Source organism: Sciurus carolinensis, chromosome 10 (genome assembly GCF_902686445.1).
Source record: "Sciurus carolinensis chromosome 10, mSciCar1.2, whole genome shotgun sequence".
Lineage (NCBI taxonomy): Eukaryota > Metazoa > Chordata > Mammalia > Rodentia > Sciuridae > Sciurus > Sciurus carolinensis.
In genome coordinates, this window is record NC_062222.1 from 85,752,719 (window position 1) to 85,775,989 (window position 23,271).

Genomic DNA, 23,271 nt, shown 5'->3' on the forward strand with positions numbered 1-23,271 from the left:
CTGCAAGAGAAACACAGGCCCAAAATTCCAATAAGAACCATAGAAATGAAAAGTTGTACCCATTTGTGTACAATAAATCAAGATGCAGTCTGTAAAAATTAAAAAAAAAAGAAATGAATCTTAAAAATTAAAAAAAAAAAAGAATACAAGTTACCCTGTGTGGAGGGTGAAGTGGATTTTTATGACACTTACCAAGACGTGGTTATAAAACATAGGAGATAAGGTAATTAACCTGTAACCTTAAAATCTATATAGGAAGAGGTTGCATTTAAAACAGGTCAGCAGGGTTCAAAGTGACCTAGAATTTCAAGTACCCGTGAAGTTACCATGCACAGTGGGAACTTTAAAATCTAAAGGCAACAACTGGGATGTGGCTCAGTGGCAGAGTGCTTTTCTTGCCAATGTGAGGCACAGGGTCTGATTCTCAATTCTGAATGTGTATAAAATAATAAAAAAAATTTTTTTAAATAAAAAATAAAGGATGAAGTCATCCTTCTTTCTTTCAAAAGTCAAAGGTGAACTTGGGCAGACACTTCTGGAAATTTCCTTGGACCCCAAATATCTGGAGTGCAGGAAAAGCATACTGTCCTCCTGAGAGGATCACTCACTTCCTTGAGTGTATCCCCTTTTCCCTTTTCCTATCCAATAAACTTATGCCTGCTACTCTGAGAAACATGTCTTAAATCTTTATGACATGGCCCCAAAAACAGGATGAGAAAGGACTTCCTTTGTCACCACAGCCCAGAGGCATAGCTCATGCCTCTGTCACAGCATGACAAGGAATGAAGCCATGACACATGCTGCTCATTGATGAAACTTTAAAACCTAATTGGGAGTATTGACATCAATCACCAAACCCATAACAGTTATTGAAATTGTTGAAATCAATTGCTAAAAACCATGTAGTATATAACAATTACTAGAAATGCCCACAGACTAAGCCTATCTATAAAGAGAGGAAATCCATTAGAGATTACCTAGAAATGAGGGATGTGCATTGGGTAGAGGTAAAGAGAGGATGGATTGCTAAATGCTTCAACATGGAATGTTAACTGAGGTTTAGAATTCTGAGATTCTACTCTGTTATTGAACAATAGAAATGTGTACTTAAAAATGGTGATTTTTATCCTATGTGAATTATATGCAAACAAAATTTAACAAAAATCTGTTAAGCCATGATACCTAAGAAATGTTGATTCAACTATTTATTTACATTAGCTTCAGTCAAGGTGTCAGAAGGCACATGTAATCACTTCCTATATTCCACACACAATTCTAAAACCCTTAACATGACACGTGTATTCCACATGCTGGATCATCAATTATTAACTGCAGAAAAGTATTTATAATTATGAAATAATCATTACACATATACAAACATGAACTCAACAAAACTTTGATTTTTCTACTTGGCATCCAGATATTCTAAATGTTGACATGTATTTACTTTGATTTGTACATGTTACATTTTAACTAAGTAATGATTTCTTCAAGGATATTAGCAAGAACAGAGGGAATTGAAGGAAAAAGGAAGCCTTGCATTTCACCAGGATGTCTACAAAAATGACTGCAATTCAGCTGCTGTTACAGCTGAGTAGTTACTTTGATTCTGGAAGTTGTGGAAAGGTGCTGGTGTGGACAATGGAATTCAGCCATTGGATCAACATGAAAGCAATACTGGAGGAGCTCACACAGAGGGGGTGTGAGGTGACTGTTTTGAAACCTTCAGTTTCCATTTTTGTGGGTGGAGATAACTCATCTGCCATTAAATTTGAGAGCTATCCATCATCAATTTCCAGAAAATATTTAGAGAATCTTAATAATAAATCCATCAGTGTAATGGTTTATGAGATACAAAAACAACCATTTTGGAAATATTATTCAATGTTGCAAGAAATTATGAGTCAACTTTCTGATTTTTTAGAGAACATATGTGGAGATGCAGTTTTGAACAAGAAACTTATGGCAAAACTACAAGAATTAAGGTTTGACGTCATTCTGTCAGTTGCCTTTTTTCCCTGTGGTGAACTGCTGGCTGAAATTCTTCAAAAACCATTTGTGTAAACTTTGTGCTTCTCTCCAGGTTACACAACGGAAAAGTACAGTGGAGGACTTCTCTGTCCTCCTTCCTACGTTCCTGTTATGTTTTCAGAACTAAGTGATCAAATGACATTCATTGAGTGGGTAAAAAAATATGCTATATATGATTTATTTTAACTTTTGGTTTGAATTATTTAATGAGAAGAGATGGAATCAGTTTTACTGAAATCCTAGGTGAGTCAGTTGTATAAAATCATAACTTTTCTGGGATTTTTTATGCTGAACATACAAGAATATAGTAAGATGATTTTTTTAAATAGTGTCATTTAAGAAAAAAATCATCTATCAAACACAAAGTACAGCAGAAAAATGTACATGAAGTGTGATAAATCTTTGGCCATCACTTGTATAAGACACACCAGGAACACATATAGTCACACAGGTTACCATTGCACTATTTATTTTATTTGTCTTTGAAAACTAACTTTAAATTTCACTAAATGTCTTCATGTACAGACACACAAAGATTGAGGACTTACATGTGTACTTCTAGTACAACTATTCATGTAGTGCTGAGAAAATGTTTCCCTTTACTTCAACCAGATTCTTCATTTAGAATCTATTTTGTCATTTTGTCCAAAGAATGCCTTCTCAGTTGTGTGCTGTGTTTCCATCCCAGAGAAGGAGACCTAAAATTGTGGTTTCTACACCTTCTACATTCCTTCACTAAAATTTGCAATTCATTGTCATTAAGGCCTACAAAATTGAAGCATAGATATATGTGATTAATTAGTTTTGTGTTTCAACTCTCTGTCCATTAAGAAAGAAAAGAAAAGGAAAAAGAAATAAATGAAAAAGCATTCTATCTCATGTTCTTAGTATTTCCAGCTCTTCTTTCAAAATATTTTTACATAATAAATACATGCAAGCTGCTAACATGAACCCAAAGCAGTAGAAGATACAAAGAACAAAACTATATTCAAACTCCTTTCAGTTCACTTGCAGAAACAAGGATCAGAGTTCTTCCTCTAAATGGTACAAACTAGATGGAAGAATGTTGAAAAGATCTTTCCATTAGTGTGGTATGTTTAATGGATTATGTAACTCAAAAATGTGTTTACAATTGTGATTCTTACTTTTCATACATTACATTTAAAAATACATATTTACCTTTACACTATCTATTTTTATGTTACTTAAGCTTGTAAATGGTGAGTAGATTACAGATAATGTCTGTTCCAGAATCTCATATACATATGTATATATATATATATAAATATATAAATATAAGCATCATATATATAGAGAGAGAGTAAATATACACTTATATATATATACATATTTTTCCATGCACACATAGTGGTTTTATCAAACTACACACTTTTAAACATATTTGTCTTCATTATTGAAAGTTCTTTCAGAAAACAGACATATTCCTATCTATTTGACAACTCCTCGATGTCCTACAGTTTTAGTCTTCTTTTTCCTGTTCAGGACCACCCACTGCATTGTCGGAGACAATGGCAAAAGCAGATATCTGGCTCATTCACACCTACTGGGATTTGGAATTTCCTCACCCAAGCCTACCAAATGTTGATTTTGTTGGAGGACTCCACTGCAGACCTGCCAAACCTCTGCCTAAGGTAAACCTGTTCCCCTTTGGCTGTTTCTGTTGTCCTTGCTTCTTCACCAGGAATGATTCTCTCTTCCTCACTCAGAATGGCTCACTCACAGTGACAGACTCACAGGAAATGGAGCAAAGAGACCTATCAGTTGAATTTCTTGCATGTCTATACCTTCACAAGTATGTGAATTTCATTTTTGTTACAGAAGAATGGGAACTTTTAAGGAACTTTTGAGGATAGGATGAGTTAAATGGAGATCTTCATTATTGAACACATAGGAAAATACCAGTCATTCTCTGACAGAATATCGAGAAGTGACTAACATGTACCACAGGAAAGTGTCAAATATGCAAACAAAAGGGCAATCTCTGTTCCAAACACCTTTCATTATTCACTGAATGGTAGACTGTAAGCAAAAAAGAAAAATTGTGTGGGAATTGTTATAATAAAGAAAACATAGGTGTTTCTTGCCTATCCCAAGGCTATAGGGGACCTCAGGAAAACTCCCTGAGGAAACTGAGTCTCCTTACCACAGCTGCCTGACAGAAAGATAATAGAAAAAATGCATATTACACATGTAACAAGGAATATAAACTGTGTATATTTCAATAGTACCTTTTAATTTGTATTACTTGTCTGTGAAGGCTGCCCTGAGTTTATAATTATGAATAGAACTATAAACATATATAATTATATGTCTTACAATGAATCACATAATTAATGTAATTTTAATAAATATCATACCAATATGCACAATTGAAAAGCAGACTTTTTTTACTATATCATTTTTTGATCTTAATCAGGCTAAGCACAATAAGAGAAACCCAAAAAACCAAAGGACAAATGTTTTCTCTGATATGTGGATGCTAATCCACAATAAGGAGACTGGTCTTAAGGAAGAATAGAGTTACTTTAGATTATGTAGAGGGGGAGTGAAGAAAGGCTATGGGAGTAGGAAGGATAGTATATTGAAGCAGATATTATTAACTCATGTATATAAATGACTGCATGGCTGACGTGATCCTACAGTATGTATAATCAGAAAAATGAGGGTTGACACTCTATCATGTATGATTATCAAAATGCATAAATGCATTCTACTGTCATGGAAGACAAATTAGAACAAATTAAATTTTAAAAAAATAAAAATGAATTTTTTCAAAAAAGAGATCATTTTTGGTCACACCTTTAGTAGTCACATAAAATCTTTTTCAACTTTTAATTCAATATGATAATTCCCATTTCCACAAGCAGAGAAAAGAACATTTTGGAGTGTCCAAGCCTTCGGTAAATTATTTCTCCATTCATGTTAAGGGATAATGTCAATGTCAATAAAAAAGTAAGAGAACAGGTTAAAAGGACCAGAAAAACCATGATTAGCAGACTAGTCATGAAAAGAGAGGATGTTTTGATAATGAAGTTTTAAACAAGCTTCAAATCCACATGGATGATTATCAGATCTATATGAATTCTTATGTCTCCAAAGTGCTTCCTTGCCACTCACTTGTAGATTCTCAGAAATTTCTGTATACGTGGAAGAATCAGATATTTGGAAAATATAGCAGAAATCTAAAAAAATGACATTTTGTAATGTATTGTATATTTTAAAATAACTAGAGGAAAGAGTTTGGAATGTTCCCAGATCAGAGAATTGATAAATACTTAAGGGGACACAAGTGCTAATTGTCTTTATTTGACCACTAAACATTATATACAAGTATTGATGTATCACACAATTCCTCAAAAGGTGTACAACTATTATGGGAAAACCAAATTTTTTTCAAATATAATGAAAAAAAATAAAAAGGCATAGTTCAATTTACTTCACCAATTTTGAAATTATACAGACCAAAACGTTAGGCTGTATAGATATTTTTAACAGTAATTTATAAAAGAAACATTGGAAATTATTTATGTATACAAAATGGAGGAGGGTATAAAACTTACACTATGTTCGTGTTATACGAATATAATCATTTTTTAAAGATACTCAACTACATTGTCAGTCATTATATAAATATCTTTGGAAAATTTGGGGTAAATAATTAATAAGATTGTTATTTTCATGGAGAATGAAAAAGCAAATATTATAGGATTAGAGTTCTCTAAATATGTGACATATATATTAAAATAATATATATATATGTACACTTTGTTGGATTAACAGAAAACAAAAAAAATACATATTTATATGTATTTTTTAATCTAGGGATGGTACCCAGGTCCACATACATACTGAGCAAATGCTGGGACACTGAACTGTGTATCCTGCAGTTAACATACAAAATTTGAATCAATTTAAAATTTAAACAACAAGGAGATTAGTAGTAAGATAATTTCCTTTTTATATTAGTCCAATGTTTTATAATGAACTTTTAAATTTTAATTTTTTAATTTTAAAGGATGTTGCAAAATGAGAATGACCAGTCTTCTTAAGGGATAATCTGTAATACAAGAATATGTAAGTTACTCATATAAGTATGCACAAAATTTAAAAAATAAATGAATAAATGAATGAATAAATAAAAGAAAAAAGGGAATATTTCACACAACAGGGATGAAGAAGTATTTAGGTGAGCATCAGTGAAATTAAAGTAAATATCACTGCCTACAGTACTAAAGTCATCACAACACATAGAATATCTGGATGTATCAGGTGAGTCACAGGAATGATGCATTCATCATGAAGTGGATGTCATCAAGTTGAAATTATAATTTTGAACAATGTTATAGCAATTGGGGACCTGTAAGACAAATATGAAGTCATTATATCTTGTTCTTTAAAACATTTTTTCAAAGAAAGCCTATCCAACAGTTAGCAAGTTAATATGCTACTTTGCTTGGGACAGTGTGGATATTATTTTACAGATGAAAACAGAAAACAATGAATTGAAAACAGAAAAAAATGAGCAAATGATTTTGATAGGATGTCCGAAAAACTTTGACTCTGCATTTCATTTTTGAGTGAGGGATTTTATTGAACATGTTAGAATTATTCTTGTATGGACTATATCTAAGGCAAAGGATCAGAAGCACCCTGTTAGGAAAATCCCAAGACAATTCCAAAAATTGCTATTTTATATTTTTTTTCAGGATCTTTCTAGAGATTGAAGTGAGTTACTCAATAGCGTGACCAAGTCTCTGCTGGAGAAAGGCCTCTCCCACTGCTGTGAAAAATTTTCCTGCCCGACACAGTGAGGTCATAAAAAGAATCTGTTATAGCCAGTTCTACACAGCACATTCTACCAGGAACTCAGTTTTACCATGTAATTTCATGTCATAACAATGTATGTACAAACATATGCTCACCAAACCTATACCCAAACATATATAATATTAGAGAATTAATATGACTCAACAATTCTTTCACAGAAATTCTAAATCAATACCAGACTCATGAATTCCAGTGATTCTTAAACTTTTAACAATATAGAATAGTTTACAGATAAAATTTGCAACATTTTCATTAAATTTAAGTTATAAGGAATTGTAGAGCATAAAAAAAGTTAAGTAAGAATTTATCTCAATTTTATCTAAATTTTCTTTATATTCATAGAAAAGTAAAAGAGTACTGAACACACCATACTTCACTACATAATCGTCACCATTAAATTTTGTATATCACAGATATTCTGTGCATCACAGTCTTGCCCCAGACAGTTTAGTATTAAATGATTTTAAGTAATATTAGGACAATTTTAATAAGGCTTAACATTACCTTATTAACCCTGTGTGACTGGCTAATTTGTACAAAATAAAAATATAAGTTCATAATACACTTCATACTGATTGCTTAGAAATACATTAAAACCAATTGTCATTAAACCAATGGTCATTAAACCAATGTCAATCTAACTTTTTCACTAAAAACTTATTTGAGTTATGAGAACATGAAGCCCATTTTGGTATCTTTCTTTCCTCTATATTTGTAGTTATTTGATTACATCTAATTTATACACGTGCTGATTTAACTCTAAGTCAGAATAGAAATCTGATCAGAAATTTGAAAAATTTAATAAAGAATACCATCTTGAACTTACGAAATATCATGGAATTATAACTCATACTTACATAAACAGTGCATAACATGACAGACACCTTCACAGTACCTATGGTATTCCTTCTAAAGTCAAAGCCATGAATCAGGCTACCTACAAAATGTGGAGTAAAGTTTTTTTGAACAAGTGCTCATGAAGAAGGTTTTTAACACTTTAATTTTTTTAACATTTAATTTTTTAACATTTTAATTTTTCCTCATGTGGAGGAACTATTTTATGGAGGTTGAATACTGGGCTGAGGAGACAGACATCTTCTGTCACTCTGGATGACTTGTGAGTACCTCTGAGTGAATATCATATTCATTTTATTTCTAACAAGGTGTTTTTCCCATTCAACATCCAGTAGTGGCTTGTGGGGATCCTGAGTCTCTTGAGAGCTCTCACACAGGTCAAAGGAACCAGTGACTGGAGGAACCTGGAAGCTGAAGAGGACACTGAAAAGTGTGGCTGTGGGTCACAGAGTGAGAGAACTTGTAGGACCTTGAGTGAGGGCAGGTCAAGGGGTGTGAAGGAGCTGAGGGGAACTACGAAGGTGGTTGAAAGAGCAAGGGGAGGGAGTGGTGCTGGGAAGGAAGAGGTCTCAGGGGATCCAGTGTAAGATCTTAAGTTTTGAAGAGGAACTTGCACACACATGACCACAGCAGCACTGTTCCCAGAAGTAAAGTCTTAGAAGCAAAGTAAGAATCCAAGTGGATTTTTAGATAGGTTGTTTGTGTGTGTGTGTGTGTGTGTGTGTGTGTGTGTGTATGACAAATATAAACATATATATGAGACAAATATAAACATATATAAATATATGTAAGATATATAAGTTATATAAGTTATATTCCTGGGCCATTACTTACCCTACAAAATTTAGAAAATAGGGGCACTGTGCCACAACAAAGACGAGCCCTAATTATATTATACTGTTAAAAAATCCAGTAAAAGGCAAGAACTTCAGCATATACTCAGTATGTAGACTTCTCAACTTTGGAAAAGCAGAAAGTGGAAATATGTGGAAGTATTATAATCAAGGACCAGAGTCAGGAGAAGAGAATTGTGTCCAATTCGTATTATTTCTCAGTTTGCTTAGTAACATTCTCTGGTAATGATTGCTTTAGATGTAAATATGTGTACCGCTACTGAATAATTTACCTTATAAAAGGTTAAAATATATATATATATATATACACACACATATATATATATACATACATACATACACATATGGTCATATGGTCAGTTCTTTATCCATTTTTCCCTGATTTTAAGTCCTTTGGGTATAGGCCTAGAAGTGGAATAGCTGGGTCAAATGGTGGTTCCATTCTAAGTTTTCTAAGGAATCTTCACACTACTTTCCAGAGTGGCTGCACTAATTTGCAACCCTACCAGTAATGTATGAGTGTATCTTTTCCCCCACAACCTTGCCAACACCTACTGTTGCTTGCATTCTTGATAAATGCCTTTCTAATTGGGGTGAGATGGAATCTTAGAGTAGTTTTGATTTGCATTTCTCCTACTACTAGAGATGTTGAACATTTTTTCATGTATGTTGATTGCTTATAGATATTTTTCTGTGAAGTGTCTGCTCATTTCCTTAACCCATTTATTGATTGGGTTATTTGTATTCTTGGTATAAACTTATTGAATTCTTTATACACTATAGAGATTAGTGTTCTATCTGAAGTGTGTATGGCAAAGATTTTCTTCCACTCTGTAGGTTCTCTCTTCACATTGCTGATAGTTTCCTTTACTGAGAAAAAGTTTTTTAGTTTGAATCTATACTAGTTATTGATTACTGCTTTTATTTCTTGTGCTTTTGGAGTCCTGTTAAGGAAGTCTGGTCCTAGGCCGGCATGATGAAGATTTGGACCTACTTTTTCTTCTATTAGGTGCAGGGTCTCTGGTCTAATTCTGAGATCCTTGATCCATTTTGAGTTGAGTTTTGTGCCGGGTGAGAGATAAGGGTTTAGTGTCATTCTGCTGTATATGGATTTCCAGTTTTCCCAGCACCATTTGTTGAACAGGCTGTCTTTTCTCCATTGTATGTTTTTGGCAACTTTATCTAGTATGAGAACACTGTATTTTTGTGGGTTTGTCTCTCTGTCCTCTGTTCTGTACCATTGACCTACCTGTCTATTTTGGTGCCAATAAATTACTATTTCCCTGTAATATAGTTGAAGGTCTGGTATTGTGATACTCCCTGCTTCACTTTTCCTGCTAAGAATTGCTTTAGCTATTTTGGGTCTCTTATTCTTTCAAATGAATTTCATGATTGCTTGCTCTATTTCTATGAGTTACATCATTGAAATTTTAATTAGAATTGCACTATATATGTATAGCACTTTTGGTAGTATGGCCATTTTGACAATATTAATTCTGCCTATACAAGAACATGGGGGATCTTTCCATCTTCTAAAGTTGTATTTAATTTCTTTCCTTAGTGTTCTTTAATTCTCATTATAGAGTTCTTTCACCTCTTTCATTAGATTGATTTCCAAGTATTTTATCTTATTTTGAAGCTATTGTTAAGGGGGTAGTTTTCCTAATTTCTCTTTCAGAGGATTCATCACTTATGAATAAAAATGCATTAGATTTATGAGCATTGATTTTATATCCTACTACTTTACTGAATTCATTCATGAGTTCTTGAAGTTGTGTGGTGGAGTTTTTGGCTCCTCTAAATATAGAATCAGGTCATTGGCAAATAGGAATAGTTTGAGTTCTTTTTTTTTTTCCTATTAGTATTCCCTTAATATCTTTGGTCTATCTAATTGCTCTGTCTAGAGTTTCAAGGATGATGTTGAATAGAAGTGGTGAAAGAGAGCATCCCTGCCTTGTTCCAGGTTTTAGGGGGAATGTTTAAAGTTTTTCTCCATTTCGAATGATGTTGGCCATGGACTTAGCATAGATAGCCTTTAAAATGTTGAGAAATGTTCCTACTATCCCTATTTTTTCTAGTGTTTTAAGCATGGAGTTGTGCTGTATTCTTCAAACACTTTCTCAGCATCTATTGAAATAATCATGTGATCCTTAACTTTAAGTCTGTTGATGTGGTGAATTACATTTATTGATTTCCAGATGTTGAACCAACCTTGCGTCCCTAGGATAAAACCCACTTGATCATGTTTTTGTATGTAATTTGCTAAAATTTTGTGAACAATTTTTGCATATATGTTCATCAGGAATATTGGTCTGAAATTTTCTTTCCTCAGTGTGTCTTTGGTTTTGGTATCAGGATGATAAAAGCTTCGTAGAATGAATTTGGAAAAGTTCCCTCCTCTTCTATTTCATGGAATACTTTGAGGAGTATTGGAATGAGCTCTTCTGTGAAGGTCTTATAGAACTTGACTGAGAATCCATCTGGTCCTGGACTTGTTATTGGTAGGTTTTTGATGACTTCTTCTATTTCATTGCTTGAAATTGAGCTATTTAAATCATGTATGTATTCCTGATTCAGTTTGGGTGGATCATATGTCTCTAGAAACCTGTCAGTGTCAATTGTGTTATTCAGAGTTATGATTTATTTGTTCAATTTTTGTTTGGAAGATCTGTCCAATGGTGTTATTGGGTTGTGGTCTATTTGGTTCCTGGAATTGAGAAGGATTTGTTTGACATACATGAATGAGCCACTGTTTGGGACATAAATATTTATTATTGTTATGTCTTGCTGATTTATAGTTCCCTTAAGCAGTGTGAAATGTCCTTCTTTCTCCCTTTTAACTAATTTTGGCTTGAAGTCTGCTTTATCTGTTATGAGGATGGATACCCCCATTTTTTAACTGAATCTATGTGCATGGTATGGTTTTTCCCATTCTTTCATCTTTAGTCCATGCTCCCTTTTTCTATGAGATGGGTCTCTTGAAGGCAGCATAGTGTTGGGTCTTTCTTTTTAATCCAATCTGCCAGTCCATGTCTTTTGATTGATCAGTTCAGGCCATTAACATTTGGGGTTATTATTTAGATATGATTTGTATTCCCAGTAATTTGGGCTTATTTTTGGTTTTTAACTTTACTTGGTTTCTCCTGTATTTGGGTATTCCTTTAGGGTAGTCCCTCCCTATGCTGATTTGAATCATTGTTTTTCATTTCTTCCTCATGAAATATTTTGCTGAGAATGTTCTGTAGTGCCAGTTTTCTATTTGTAAATTATTTTAGTTCCTGTTTATCATGGAAGGATTTTTTTTTTGCCATCAAATCGGAAGGTAAGTTTTGCTGGGTATAAGATTCTTGATTGGTATCCATTTGCTTTTGGAGGGTAAAATATATTGTTTCAGGCCCTTCTATATTTTAGGGTCTGGGCTAAGAAAACTGCTGATATCTGTATTGGTTTCCCCCTGAATGTAATCTGATTTTTTTTCTCATAGTCTTTAAAATTCTATCTTTATTTTGTGTGTTAAGGATTTTCATTATACTGTGCCTTGGTATGAACCTGTTGTAATTTTGTGCATTGGTGTCCTGCAAGCCTCTTGTATTTGATTTTCCATTTCATTCTTCAGATTTGGGAAATTTTCTAATATTATTTTATTGAATAGAATCCTTTGGTTTGAATCTCTGTGCCTTCCTCAATCTCAATAATCTTAATTTGATCTTTTCATGATATCCTATAATTCTTGGAGGTTCTGTTCATGATTTCTTACCATCTTCTCTATTTGGTCAACTTTGTTTTCAAGATTAAATATTTTTTCTTCAATATCTGAGGTTCTGTCTTCCAAATGATCTAGCCTATTGGTTATGCTTTCTATTGCATTTTTAATGTGGTTTATTATTTCTTTCATTTCAATGATTTCTGTTTGTTTTTTTAATTCAGAATCTCTATATCTTTATTGAAATGATCTTTTGCTTCCTGCATTCACTCTTTTAACTATTGATTGGTACAATCAATGCCTGCCTTTGCTCTCTTATCTCATCATTTGCTTCTCTGATCATTTTAATTATGTACATTCTGAACTCCCTTTCAGACATGTCTTCTGCCATGCTGTCATTGCATTTTATAGATGCAGCATCTAGGTTTGTTTCGGGCACTTTCTTCCCTTGTTTCCTCATATCATTCATGTATCTTCCCCTCTAGGAGTTAAAATCTGAGGTATTGTAGTTTCCCCCCTATAGACTTATAGTATCCCTGCAGGTTTCCAATACCTCACCTTGAAGTAAGAGATCAATATTAGAAGCACATCATACAAACAATACGCATCCTTAACTCAAATAGTCCCTTTTAAGATATTAACCGTATTGTCTTAATAAACAGAGATTATGAGTTCGATTATTATATACAGCTTAGCCAAATGGTTTGCAATAAGGACCATGATTTCTAATGGTGGATATAGAGGAGTATAGGTTAAAACATTAATGAGATAAGAAGTACGCCTATAGAGGTACTATGTTATAGGAGTAGTGAAAGCGGAATTAAAAGAAATTGGTTGTTAGCATGTGAAAAGGGAGAAAGAGTCTTCAACGAGACAGATAGATAAGAGGAAAATAAGGAGGATGAGAAAACTATTAATAAAAGAAAAGAAAAGTAAGAATAATAGTAGGTAAATAGGAATAATTGTACTATTATTACTACTAAAAAAATCTACAATAAAATGATACTGTACTGTTCAACCCTTCTAGTCTTCAGTAACCTGATGCCTGGGAGGAACCTGATAATGCAGTGACACAAGAAGGGTGTTTCCCCTCTAGGGATGGTGGCCTCCAGGTGGGGTATAATTCCTGTGGGCAGAGGTGCCCCCAAGTGTTGACAGATCGTGAACTGCAGCACGGGTGCTAGCCTGCAGGCTGTGTCCGGGTTGGGCTGGGCCTGGTTCTCTTGGCCAGGACTCCCCAGCATAGAAGTCTCAAGTGGCAGCACTGGGCTGGGCCTGGAATCTGTCTCTGGGCCTTGTCTCTCTGGTACAGAAGTCTTGCATGGGAGTGCTGGCTAGACCTGTTTCTCTGGGCCAGGCCTCCCTGGCATGGAAATGTCATGCAGTGGTGCTGAGAAGGACCTGGGTCTCTGGGCCTGGCCTCTCTGGCCTGGAAGTCTTGTGCAGCAGCACTGGGCTGGTCCTGGTTTCTACCTCTCAAGGGAACACAATCTTAATCATGAAATTTATTTCATTTCATGATGTGTTTTTAGTCCTACCTATGACTCCAGAACTACAAGTACCCTACTCCTTGCTACCTTGGATGGTGCATAGTAAACCCATGGATGTCAATATTCCTTTGATAGTACACATTCCCATACTTCCCCTCCTATGACTACATTTGCTATTGCTACTCTCCATGGTGTGCTCTTTCTTTTTATCCACAGGGCAACTTTTTTCTTCATTCAAGTCTCCAGTCATATAATTCCATGTAGTCTTCACTTATATCTCCAATGGAATTAGGTGCTTCTTGCTCTAATTTCAAACAATTTCAATGCAGTATTATGGTTATAATAATCTGATATCTAGAAAATAATTTATTTTCCATGTCTTATGTTATGCATTTAATATTTCTGACTTATAACTTATAGTGTGTCTTAATTTGTTCTAATCCTAGGTTATCAAAAAACCAAAGCTTTCTTAACTCATTGTGGAACCAATGGCATCTATGAGATCTATCATGGGATTCCAATGGTTGGCATTCCTTTTTTTGTGGATCGAATTGATAATATTTCTCACATGAAGATAAGGGAGCTGCTATTAGACTGGATTTGAACAAAATGTCAAGAATTGACTTGCTTGAAGCATTGAGTAAAGTCACCAAAGACCCTTCGTGAGTATAACATTTTTTGTTTTTCATTTTGATGTTTGTATAAGATAGTTTCCACGACAGTGAAAATAGATTTATTCACATTTTTAGCAAATTTTCCAAAAATTAAAAATAATTAGGCAATGTGATATGTGCTTTCCCCAGATCAGTTACTTTATAAATGAAAATCAAACTGACACATTGAGTGTATGACTAGTTATTCTTGAATCAATGTGAAGCTAAAAAGTATTTTTTGTGTAGCTAAATGTAAACTTTTCTTAGTAATATGATAGAATATGGAGAAAAGGTACAATTTGAAGAAATATTAGATAATATTTTAAAACCTCATATTTCTGAAATTATTTATCTTTTTATATATTGTACATATATTATGCAGAGTCAAATAATTTGATATATGGATAATATATGTAATGGTCAATACAGTTAACTTTCATTTGTCTTTTAGATACCTAAATTTCTATTTTAATGAACAGTAAAACTCCTCTTTTGTACTTCCTTATATGATATGTAAGAATAATTGTACCCTATAGTCATCCGACTGAGCACAGAACAGTCGTGCTTATTCCTGCTATCTACTGCAATTTGGTATACCTGTTGTCCAGCATCTCTATTCCCACTCCCTCACACCCTGCCTAGCTTCTGCCTAGCACAATTTGATCCTACTTCCTTGAAATCAACTCTTGTAGATTCTACATGTTCAGGATAGCACACAGTTCTTTTCTCTTGAGGCCTAGTTTATATTACTTAACACAATGTTCATCAGTTTCATCAGCTCTTCTTGCAAACAGGATTTCATTCTGTTTTTATGGCTGAATAAAAATTCATAGGTATATATCTCACTTTTTTAAACTGTCATCTAAAAAGGGGCATGACAACTGATTTCTTATCTTGGCTAATGTTGAAACAACTGCAATAAACATGAAGGTTATCTTTTTCATATGCTAATGTCTTTTTCTTCTAATTATGTCCCCTAATGGGAATGTTGAGTTCCAGGAGAGTTGTATTTTCAGTTTTTCAAGGAACCTCCTTGCTCTTTTCCATAGTGGCTCTGCTAATTTATATTCTGGCAATGGTCTGTAGAGCCTCTGCACCTCACCAATATTTGTCATTCTTTGTCTTTGTGACTATAGCTCCTCTTATTGGGGTTAGATTATCTCTTGTGGTTGTTTTCATTTGCATTTTCTTCAGGATTAGTGATGGGGGTGATCTTTTCAAATACTTTTTATCCATGTATATTTCAGATTATTTATTAACTTTTAAGCAATGATTTATCCTCTAGAGATGATAGGATTCCTCATATCTTCTGCATAACAATGTTTGGCAGATGAGATGATAAAAAATAACAGGTTATTTGAGACTTAGTGTCCATGGCACAAATTTTATGAGTTTAAACTGTGAAAATCAACTTATTTAATTATTTTCATACAGTGAAAAATGCTTCTTCAAAAGATAATTTAAGAAAACTTGTCACTGAATAAGTAGTTTCATATAATTTATAAATAAATCTTTCTTAACCTTACATTTCTACCTCCAGTTTCTATAGATAAAACTCTTAAAGACAATTCATGTCAATAGAATCATACAGTGTTTAGTAGACTGCAATTTTTTTTTTAATTATCACAATGCTTTTTAATTTTGTCCACATTAACCATATATAGATACTTGATTTCTGTTCACTGCTGAATAATATTCTTTGTTTGGATATGCTACATTTCAAAAATCCATTCATTGTAACATAAACATTGGGTAGTTTTCAATTTTAACTGTTATGTACAAGAATATGAATATTCAAGATATTCTTATATATTCAACATATGTCTATTTTATATAATTATATATATTTTATATAATATATATATAGTGTATTATATATATATATAATATATATATATATTATATATATATATAGTGTTAGCATCTATTTTCCTTCCTTCTCTTTAGTTCTCAGGAGTAAAATTACTGCCTCACATGTGAACTTCATGTCAATGAGTAAATCCCAATCAGTATTCCAAGTCACTGGCAGCATTTTACATGCCCACCAGCATTATAGGAGGGTTGTCATTTTTCTATATCATTGCTAAAACTTGTTATCATCCGTGTTCCTGATTATAGTCATTCTAGTGGTTATGAAGTGGTATTCCTTGGGATCTTGATTTGCATTTTTCTATGGTTAAAGAGGAAGAGCGGGAGTTTTCAAGATGGCGGACTAGAGGACGGCTGCATTTTATGTTGCTCCAGGAAGCAGGATTCAAAAGAGGAGATAGTGAGAAACTTGGGACCAACTCAAAGCCGCCGGGTGAGTCTCTCCCGTTGGGGAGGCATCCCAGATGGGGCGGTAGCCCCGGAACACAGGGAACTTTGTGAAGTAAAGTTGCTTGGGGAGACAATATCGTCCTTGAAACTCTAGCCAGAGCAATTAGACAGACCAAAGAAATTAAAGGGATATGAATAGGAAAAGAAGAACTCAAACTATCCCTATTTGCTGATGATATGATTATATACTTAGAGGATCGAGGAAATTCCACCAGAAAACTTTTAGAACTCATAAGTGAATTCAGTAAAGTAGTGGGATATAAGATCAATGCACATAAATCTAAGGCATTTTTATACATGTGATGAATCTTCAGAAAGAGAAATTAGGAAAACTACCCCATTCACAATAGCATTGAAAAAAATAAAATACTTGGGAATCAATCTCACAAAAGAGGTGAAAGATCTCTACAATGAGAACTACAGAACACTAAAGAAAGAAATTAAAGAAAACCTTAGAAGATGGAAAGATCTCCCATGTTCTTGGATAGGAAGAATTAATATTGTCAAAATGGCCATACTAACAAAAGTTCTATACAGATTCAATGCAATTCCAATTAAAATCCCAATGATGTACCTTACAGAAATAGAGCAAGCAATTATGAAATTCATCTGGAAGAATAAAAAACCCAGAGTAGCTAAAGCAATCCTTGGCAGAAAGTGTGAAGCAGGGGGTATCGCAATACCAGATCTTCAACTCTACTACAAAGCAATAGTAACAAACACGGCATGGTATTGGTACCAAAATAGAAAGGTGGATCAATGGAACAGAATAGAGGACATGGACACAAACCCAAATGGTGCTGGGAGAATTGGAAATCCATATGCAACAGAATGAAATGAAACCCATATCTCTCACCATGCACGAAACTAAACTCAAAATGGAATAAGGACCTCGGAATCAGACCAGAGACCTTGCATCTTATAGAAGAAAAAGTAGGTCCAGAGCTTCAACATGTCGGCTTAGGACCAGACTTCCTCAACAGGACTCCCATAGCACAAGAAATAAAAGCAAGAATCAATAACTGGGATAGATTCAAACTAAAAAGCTTTCTCTCAGCAACGGAAACTGTCAGCAATGCAAAGAAAGAGCCAATAGAGTGGGAGAAAACCTTTGCCAATCATACTTCAGATAGAGCACTAATCTCCAGAATCTATAAAGAACTCAAAAAACTCTACACCAAGAATGCAAATAATCCAATCGACAAATGGGCTAAGGAAATGAATAGACACTTCACAGAAGAAGATCTACAAGCAATCAACAAACATATGGAAAAATGTTCAACATCTCTAGTAATAAGAGAAATGCAAATCAAAACCACCCTAAGATTCCATCTCACCCCAATTAGAATGGCGATTATCAAGAATACAAGCAACAACAGGTGTTGGCGAGGATGTGGGTAGAAAGGTACACTCATACATTGCTGGTGGGGCTGCAAACTAGTGCAGCCACTCTGGAAAGCAGTGTGGAGACTACTTAGAAAACTTGGAATGGAACCACCATTTGACCCAGCTATCCCACTCCTTGGCCTATACCCAAAGGACTTAAAATCAGCATATTACAGAGATGCAGCCACATCAATGTTCATAGCTGCTCAGTTCACAATAGCCAGATTGTGGAACCAACCTAGATGTCCTTCAATTGATGAATGGATAAAGAAACTGTGGTATATATATACAATGGAATATTACTCAGTCTTAAAGAATGATAAAATTGTGGCATTTGCAGGCAAATGGATGAAATTGGAGAATATCATGCTAAGTGAGATAAGCCAATCTCAAAAAACCAAAGGATGATATCGCTAATAAGTGGATGATGACACATAATGGGGGGCGGGAGGGGTTAGTGTTAGGGTCAGAGTTAGGGTTAGGGAGTGGGGCAAGAATGGAGGAAGGAAGGACTGTATAGAGGGAAAAGAGGGGTGGGAGGGGGGGGAAGGGAAAAAATAACAGAATGAATCAAACAACATTACCCTATGTAAATTTATGATTACACAAATGGTATGACTTTACGCCACGTACAGAGAAACAACATGTATCCCATTTTTTTACAATAAAAAAATTAAAAAAAAATTTTTTAAATAAAAAAGAGGAAGAGTGTGTATTTATTCTTTAGAGATATGTCTATTCCTACACTTGAACTCAGTTATAAATATGTCATCTGTCTTTCAAATATGCATTGCAAGAGTTCTCTAGGTATTGTTGAGACAAGTCCACTATGAGATATTTGATTTGCAAATATCTTCTTCCATCCAGAATGGGTGATTCATCTATCATGAATGGATCTATCAATTTATTTGGGGTGCACTTTGAAGTATGAATGTGTTTAATTTTAGTGAATAATCCTTTCATTATCAAAACTTGCCCAATTCTAGTGGAGATGACAATGTAAAGTACATCGTGCCTAGCCTACCTACAATCAATTCAACATTCATTACAACTATCAGTAATATTACTGTATAAGGAAGACATCACCTAAAGGAACACTTTAACAATGCATGAAAAAAACAAACAAAATGGTAAGAAAATTCGGTGGAAAAGTAATTTTAAACAGTAAAGAGAAAAATAGAATGGGAACATAATGTTCATCAGAAAAGTAGAAAGTGAATCTAAAATAAAATGGTAAATCCAACTGTGAAGGGCCTGAAGTTTACGTTAATTATAAAAACCAGTATTATTATCAGACAAAGACTATCAGACCATATTTTTCAAAACTAACACTCTGCCATGCTTATAAGACATGCTGACTTTAAGTATAGAGTAATTTTTTTGAAAAGGTAAGGAAAGTTCTACAGATACCATAATCAAAATAAGCCATTTTTCCTCTAGTAATATTCCCATAATAATCTAAAATAACTACTAAAAATAAATATTAATATATTTGTAACATTATTTGGTGAGACATTCCAAATAATACCATTCTTAATTTTATGCATCTACTAAATAAACTTCAGCATAAACAAGTCTAAATTAGCAAAAAGAAAGAATACAGAGTATATTGTCATAATAAAAAGATTTTGAACTCTTGTAATATTGCAGAAATTATTTAAAAAATTAATAAATATAAGTGCATATAATATTGATAGAACCTAATAAAGGTAACCTAAAAAATCTTTTAGTAAATTTGAAAAGGTTGAAATCATAAAGAATATACTGTGCAGACACACAGGATTTAAGTGAGGAAAATAATGTAAAAAAAATATATACATAAAAAAACACATCTAGACATTAATCTAAATCCATGAGGAGACGTATAGAAATTTTGGTCACGATAGTATCATAGTTGATATGTGTTTAATCAAAACAGATCTTTCTGACTAGCAAGTGGAAATACACAGTAAAAGGCAGAAAGAAGAGTAGGAGAGTGTGGTGGAGATAAGCAGCTGACTTAATGATGAGGTAGGACAGAGAAACTCCACTTGCCACATACAAGATACACATCCCAAAGCCATGCTCCCAATGACCTGCCTCCTCCATCCACACCACACCTACTTCTGATTACCACTCAATTAATCTGATCAGGTAATTAATTCACTGCTTGGCTTAAGTCTGTCACAACCCAATCATATTCCCTCTGAACCATCTCCCATAGTCTCACATGTGAGCTCTTGGGGCACACATCACATCAAAATCATAACATTTTTTATCTCTTTTGATACAAAGACCACCATCTAAATCTCACAAGAAATTTCTTCATCATAAGATATAAATTCAAAATAAATATTAAAACCTTTTTTGTCTTTTTCCTACTTCTTTATTAGTGCATTAAAATTGTACAAACTGATAGAATGTGAGGTGGCATATTTGTACATGCACACACATATGCAATATAACTATAGAAATTTGGACAATCTCATTCCCCAGCAATTTCCAACAACCCTTTCCTCTCCTGATCTCCTACTGAATTTTTGTGAGATATGCTCCCATCTTTCTTTTTCATATTGAATAGTATGAATCTACATTGTGTACAACCATAGAAATTAAATGATTTACCCCATTTGTGTACAATGAATCAAAATGCAGTCTGTAAAAAATTTAAAAATAAATAAATAATTTAAAAAATAAAGAAAGAATAGTTTCCTCAATAAATGGTGATATGAAAACTGAATTTCCATATGTAGAAGAATAAAATTATACCTCTATCTTTCACCAAATGAATCATCAATTCAAAATAGATTAAAGACATAAATGTAACAACACGAAGTACTAGAAGTGAATCTTCTGACCATTGACTTAGACAAAGGGTTATTGACTCTAACCCAAAAGCACAACCAAGAAAGGTAAAAATTGAAAAAGGTAACAGCAAAGGAAACAATCATGAGAATTAAGAGAAAACATATGGAATGAGAGAAAATATTTGCAAACCATTCATCCAACAAGTGATTAACATCATCAATATATCAAGAGCCCAGTCACTTCACCATGAACAATTAAAAATAGGAAAAACACGTAAATAGAAAGTGCTCAAAAAGAAGATATACAGGTGACTGACAAATGTATGAAAAAGAAAAAAAAAATCCTCACCATCAATAATTTTCAGGAAAACATAAATCAAACCACAATGAGGTATCTTACTCCAATTAGAGTGAATACTAAATAAAGACAAAAAATAAGAAGTATTGGCAAGAACACAGAGAACAGAGTAGACTCTTACACTGTTTGCAGGAATGTAAGCTAGTTTATACATTTTGAAAGAGTATGGAATGGTTAGAAAAAAGAATAAATAGAAAGACCAGGACATGTAATCATTTTCTTTCTCGGTATGTGTTACAAACAAAAGACATCTTCTTGTCAAAGAAATATCTACATAGTCATGTTGCTTTCAAAACTCTTCACAACACCAAAGACATGTAATCTAACCAAATGTCCACCAAAAGGTAAACAGATATAGAGAATGTGGAATATGAACAGAATTATTTATATTTAATATATTTTATATAAATATTCAATCATATTGTTTGCAAAAGTTGACAAATTTCATTGTGACATGTGTACATATATTGTGCTTTAATCATATCCTCCCTGTGTGATACTTCCCCTCCTCTCTCTCTTCTAACTCCTTTCCCTTTTCTTGTAAGTACCTCTTTCTTGTCCTGTTTTATTCTTCCCATAATGAGAGAAAATATGTAATACCTGTCATCTTGTGTATGGTTTATGTCACTTAAAATGATGACCTTCAGATGTCCACTTGCCCATCATCCTCCAGTAGCCTGCAGACTGCCCACAGACTGCCAGTGGTTCACCAGCTAACTGCTGTTGCCTGGAAGTCCAAGGTCACAGTACCCACAGGTTTGGTTACATGTGACTGCTGCAACGTTGGGACAGCCAGGACCTACAGGACCCCAGCCTGACTGAACGCATCCCACCTCCAGGAGTCCTGGTCTGACTGACTGTGCCCCACCTCCAGGACCCCCCTGGCCCAACCAACCATGCCAAGCTCCAGCACACCACATGGACTCAGTGCCCACACCCCAAACTGCATCTCCCCATTTGCCAATAACTTTGGAAGCCAGTATGGTCATTTTGATTTATCCTGGAAGCAGAAGCTACCATCTTCTCAGGATGGGCAAATCCCATCTTGAGAAGCCTGCTGGAGACTGGAATCTCATTGTCAGGTAAGTTTCATGCTGAAGGACTGGGAGGTTTGAATAGGATATGACTGTTATAGTGTAGAATTTTTTTCTCTTTTTAATAATTTTTAAGTTTTTATTTATTTTTCTTGCTCTATTATCCTTTTGTTTACCTGTTTCCTCAGAGTCTCTTTCTCTCTTTTCTCATGCTAACCAACTTCTTTTGATTACACTTGCACTCTTTCTATGATCTAGAACTTCTATATATTCTTTTCTTACCCTATTAACAGTGACATCCTACACCCCTACACCCCTCCCTATCCTCGTTGTCCTCCATTAGAAACTACAGACCTCATTGCAAATCTATTTGTTATACTATAGATAATAATTGAACTCATCCTTTCTGTTTATTATGGACAATATTGTTAACATCTTTATAGGGGTTATATGATTTAGGGCTTCATATTGTCTGTATGGGGTGCTGCTAATATTGATCTCCCCCTTAAAGAAGAGGATTTGGAAACCTGCAGGGTCACTGTAAGCCTATAGGGGAAAACTGCAATACCCCAGGTGTTTATTGCTAGAGGGGAAGATATGTGAACAACATGAAAAAACAAGGGAAGAAAGTGTTCCAAACAAACCAAGATTCTCTGTTAATAGAATCCGATGATAGCATGGTAGAAGAAATGAAGAAATGTCAGAAAAGCAGTTCAGAATATACATGATTAAAATGATTCACAAAGCAAAATGAGATAAGAGAGCAAATGCAGGTAATAAATGATCACTCCAATAAGCAGTTGAAAGAGCAGTTGCAGGAGGTAAAAGATCATTTCAACAAAGAAACTTCTGGGAAAAAAAAAACAGAAATAGTTAAAATGAAGGAAAAAATGAGCCAAATAAAAAACTCAATGGAAAGCATCACCAACAGACTAGATTACTTGGAAGACAGAA

The 23,271-nt window shown here is 34.0% G+C and overlaps 1 protein-coding gene across 1 annotated transcript; it reads left to right on the forward strand.

Moving 5' to 3' along the window:
* The first annotated feature begins 1,551 nt into the window (after positions 1-1,551).
* LOC124994271 (UDP-glucuronosyltransferase 2B17-like) lies at positions 1,552-8,321 on the forward strand. The gene is given in 5 exon segments (XM_047566035.1): positions 1,552-1,863; positions 2,216-2,262; positions 2,264-2,274; positions 3,535-3,683; positions 8,070-8,321. Coding segments are annotated over 5 exon segments (771 nt in total).
* The last annotated feature ends 14,950 nt before the right edge of the window (positions 8,322-23,271 follow it).